Source organism: Triticum urartu, chromosome 5 (genome assembly GCF_003073215.2).
Source record: "Triticum urartu cultivar G1812 chromosome 5, Tu2.1, whole genome shotgun sequence".
Lineage (NCBI taxonomy): Eukaryota > Viridiplantae > Streptophyta > Magnoliopsida > Poales > Poaceae > Triticum > Triticum urartu.
The window spans coordinates 609,337,698-609,341,348 of record NC_053026.1 but is presented as its reverse complement, the minus strand read 5'-3'; the positions used below and the strand labels follow the sequence as shown (position 1 = coordinate 609,341,348).

At 48.5% G+C, this 3,651-nt stretch overlaps 1 protein-coding gene across 1 annotated transcript; it reads left to right on the top strand.

Annotated features, from left to right (window-relative positions):
* Positions 1-1,287: 1,287 nt before the first annotated feature.
* On the top strand, positions 1,288-2,206 carry LOC125511196 (Bowman-Birk type proteinase inhibitor PVI-3(2)-like). The gene is made up of 2 exons (XM_048676498.1): positions 1,288-1,577; positions 1,680-2,206. Exons 1-2 carry the CDS (start codon positions 1,427-1,429, stop codon positions 1,946-1,948), a joined length of 420 nt encoding a protein of 139 aa, XP_048532455.1. The 5' UTR covers positions 1,288-1,426; the 3' UTR covers positions 1,949-2,206.
* The last annotated feature ends 1,445 nt before the right edge of the window (positions 2,207-3,651 follow it).

Sequence of the window (3,651 nt, the reverse complement as noted above, 5' to 3'; positions counted from 1 at the left end):
TAATGTTAACAAAGATAAACATCGTCTTTCTATTTACTAATATTATTTAGGTGTTGTACACATCGTCCAACACCAAAGCGAAACCACATCTTCATCGCAGAAAAGAACCATATGTTATGGGCTTTTAAAAGGCGAATTAGCGTCCGAGTGCCGTTTGTGGGTTTTTGGCATTTTATGATTGAGTATTTCTACCGTGCAATATGTCTGCATGGTTTCCCATTTCATGCCAGCTAAGACTATCTACATTTTGAATCACACTGCATTCAAACTAAAAAACAACAAATCGAACCAATCAATAATTAATCATCGCCCTCGGATGAACATGAAAATGGTGAGCAATAATGAAATCTATCCACACAACGCTCTTTTTTGTGTGCGACTACCAGTTGATGCTTGATTTTGCGGTGGAACATGACATGCATAGCCATGGGCGTCGAGGTCACCAAGATGGAGTTTGTTCACACGACCATGGACCGGATGAAGGGAGAACACCGTCATGTACTGCATCGTCATCAACATCGCCAACAACATCTATAATGCGGATGTTGAGGATCTAGACCACACACTTCATTTGGCTACAATGAAGCGGTTGTCGGCATATGCACTCAGACTACACAAGAGAAACAATTGAAAGAAACAAACTATACGTGGTACTCCCTCCGCCTAGAAGTACTTGTCGGGGAAATAGAGTTATCTAGACGTATTTTAATTCAAGATACATTCATTTTTACCCTTTTCTTCAACAAGTATTTCAGAACGGAGGTACTATTTCACAAGAAAATGGTTCACACCGTGTGCAAATTAACACACATTGTGACAAAACGATCTCGCACGCATAATCTATTAAGCTCGTGGCCCATTTTTGCTACATTTTCACAATCTATTAAGTTCGTGGCCGATTTTTGCCACATTTTCCCAAATTTGTGAGTATTCACATCCCTGGCAAGTTCATGGGTCAGCGGTGGGCTTTACATGGAGTCTTGGCTCCATGCTCTCTAAAAGAAAAAGGGAAATCTCTACTAAACGGCAAATGTTCTGTACTTATCTGCATTTTTTAGAAAAAGCACGGACTGCCCTGCAAAAGGAGAACACTTGTGATAAACCTGCAATCCTATCACCAGCACGACGCTCCCATCAACTCCAAAAGAAAAGAAAAAAAAAGAAAAAAACACGACGCTCCCATCAAAGTTTATCCAATCCTCTGCCCGTTGCCGGCGTCTCAGTGGGCATGCGCACGCAGGTTTGCTTCTCACTGTCCGGGCCCCGTCTCCTATAAGATGACCCGAGGCTTCTGTTTGCCGCGTACAGATACAAGATAGAGGCCATAGCCAGAGAGACCCAGCAAACAGAGCAAGTCTTCCACGCCCGCCAGTTCTTGCAAGAGAGGAAAGAAATCGAAGAGGCAGAGAAGCAGAGAGAGACAGAGATGGGAAGAAGGAGAAGCCCGGCGCTGCCGCTGCTGGTGATCTTTGGCGTCCTCGCCGTCGTCCTCGCAGCTCTTCCTCCGCTCGCCGAATCCAGCAGCAGCCACCACCACCACCACGGCCATGGCCATCACTCCCGCGTCCAAAGCAGAGGTACGAGCAAGATCTTTTTGTTCCTTCCTAGCAGGAGTGCACGGAATAGTCTGGGAAATGAGCTTGTGACTGATTGGGGATGAAATTATCTCTTGATTGCAGGGCACGGAGGAGAGGAAGAGCAGTCGGCGGCTGCGGCGGCGGCGGCGAAGGCGAGGGGGAGCGCGTGGCCGTGCTGCGACAGCTGCGGCGGGTGCACCAAGTCGGACACGCCGCAGTGCCGGTGCATGGACGCGGCGCCCGTCGGGTGCCACCCGGCGTGCCGGGACTGCGTCAGGTCCCCCCTCGCCGTGCACCCGGCCGTGTACCAGTGCATGGACCGCGTCCCCAACTTCTGCCAGCGGCGCTGCAGCGCCATCGCCGCCCACTGACCGTGACCGGCCGGGGCAACCGACCAGCTGACCAACCGCCCACCCCACCTACCGCCACCGGCGACGGACGAATCTTGATGGCATCACGGCCAGAGATGCCAGCCAGCCAGCCACCTTTTTTTGTTGTTAATTAGGCGCGGCTTGTCCTGTTGACTTGACTCTGTAACACGTATGGCTTCTTGTGTAAAGTGGAGTATAAACACGTATGGCTTCTTGTGTAAAGTGGAGTATAAACAAGCTGGGCTTGGGTTTGTTTGAGCGACTCCGAGTCTCGTCCTCCGCACCTTGTTTATCTCTCGAGACAGAGTTGTTGGTAATTATAAGTTCATTATTGGAGGGGTGACTGAATAACAAATACTCATACGCTCCTGCTGGTCTTGCATCTGACGCAGCACACCACCGGTCACCGGACCGGAGGATGAACCTGGACGCGCATATCCTAGGTGCAAGGCAATCCTAGGTGCCGGCAATCCAGCGAGCACCGGATCGACGGACTGCAAGGCAATCCTAGGTGCCGGCGAGCACCAGATTCTTTAGCGCACCGGCAAGACATCAGCAACGACGGTAAGCCCTTACTCTCTCTCTCTCTCTCTCTCTCTACTACATTTGATTCGCGGTAGATTGGATTTCCGAACATGATTCGAGCGTTGTGGAGGGGACTAAATACAAAGAGGGTTGGGGGATAAGATTTGCACACCCGATTCGTCATAGCGACGATAGATTCTTGGGTTCATAAAACCTTTTTTAGTACAAGGGGTTAGGGAAACATGTTCGTATGAATGGGGTAAATTTGCCTATCCTAGTCGCGGCGACCTTGGAGGCGCTTCGAGCGACGGGGGGCCGTAGCCTTCTTCTTGTCTTCCACCACCGCCTACACCGCATCATATGTAATCTCTGTTGGAAATATGCCCTAGAGGCAATAATAAATTAGTTATTATTATATCATATTTCATTGTTCATGATAATCGTTTATTATCCATGCTAGAATTGTATTGATAGGAAACTCAGATACATGTGTGGATAAATAGACAACACCATGTCCCTAGTAAGCCTCTAGTTGACTAGCTCGTTGATCAATAGATGGTTACGGTTTCCTGACCATGGACATTGGATGTCGTTGATAACGGGATCATATCATTAGGAGAATGATGTGATGGACAAGACCCAATCCTAAGCCTAGCACAAGATCGTGTAGTTCGTATGCTAAAGCTTTTCTAATGTCAAGTATCATTTCCTTAGACCATGAGATTGTACAACTCCCGGATACCGTAGGAGTGCTTTGGGTGTGCCAAACGTCACAACGTAACTGGGTGGCTATAAAGATACACTATGGGTATCTTCGAAAGTGTCTGTTAGGTTGGCACGAATCGAGACTGGGATTTGTCACTCCGTGTAAACGGAGAGGTATCTCTGGGCCCACTCGGTAGGATATCATCATAATGTGCACAATGTGATCAAGGAGTTGATCGCGGGATGATGTGTTACGGAACGAGTAAAGAGACTTGCCGGTAACGAGATTGAACAAGGTATCGGGATACCGACGATCGAATCTCGGGCAAGTACCGTACCGATAGACAAAGGGAATTGTATACGGGATTGATTGAATCCTTGACATCATGGTTCATCCGATGAGATCATCGTGGAGCATGTGGGAACCAACATGGGTATCCAGATCCCGCTGTTGGTTATTGACCGGAGAGTTG

What these genes read in the sequence shown, in the direction of transcription:
- LOC125511196 (XM_048676498.1), top strand. Translation starts at nt 1,427, where the DNA reads ATGGGAAGAAGGAGAAGCCCGGCGCTGCCGCTGCTGGTGATCTTTGGC. An exon ending in CTCCCGCGTCCAAAGCAGAG is followed by an intron (nt 1,578 to 1,679) that starts GTACGAGCAAGA and finishes TCTTGATTGCAG; the next exon opens with GGCACGGAGGAGAGGAAGAG.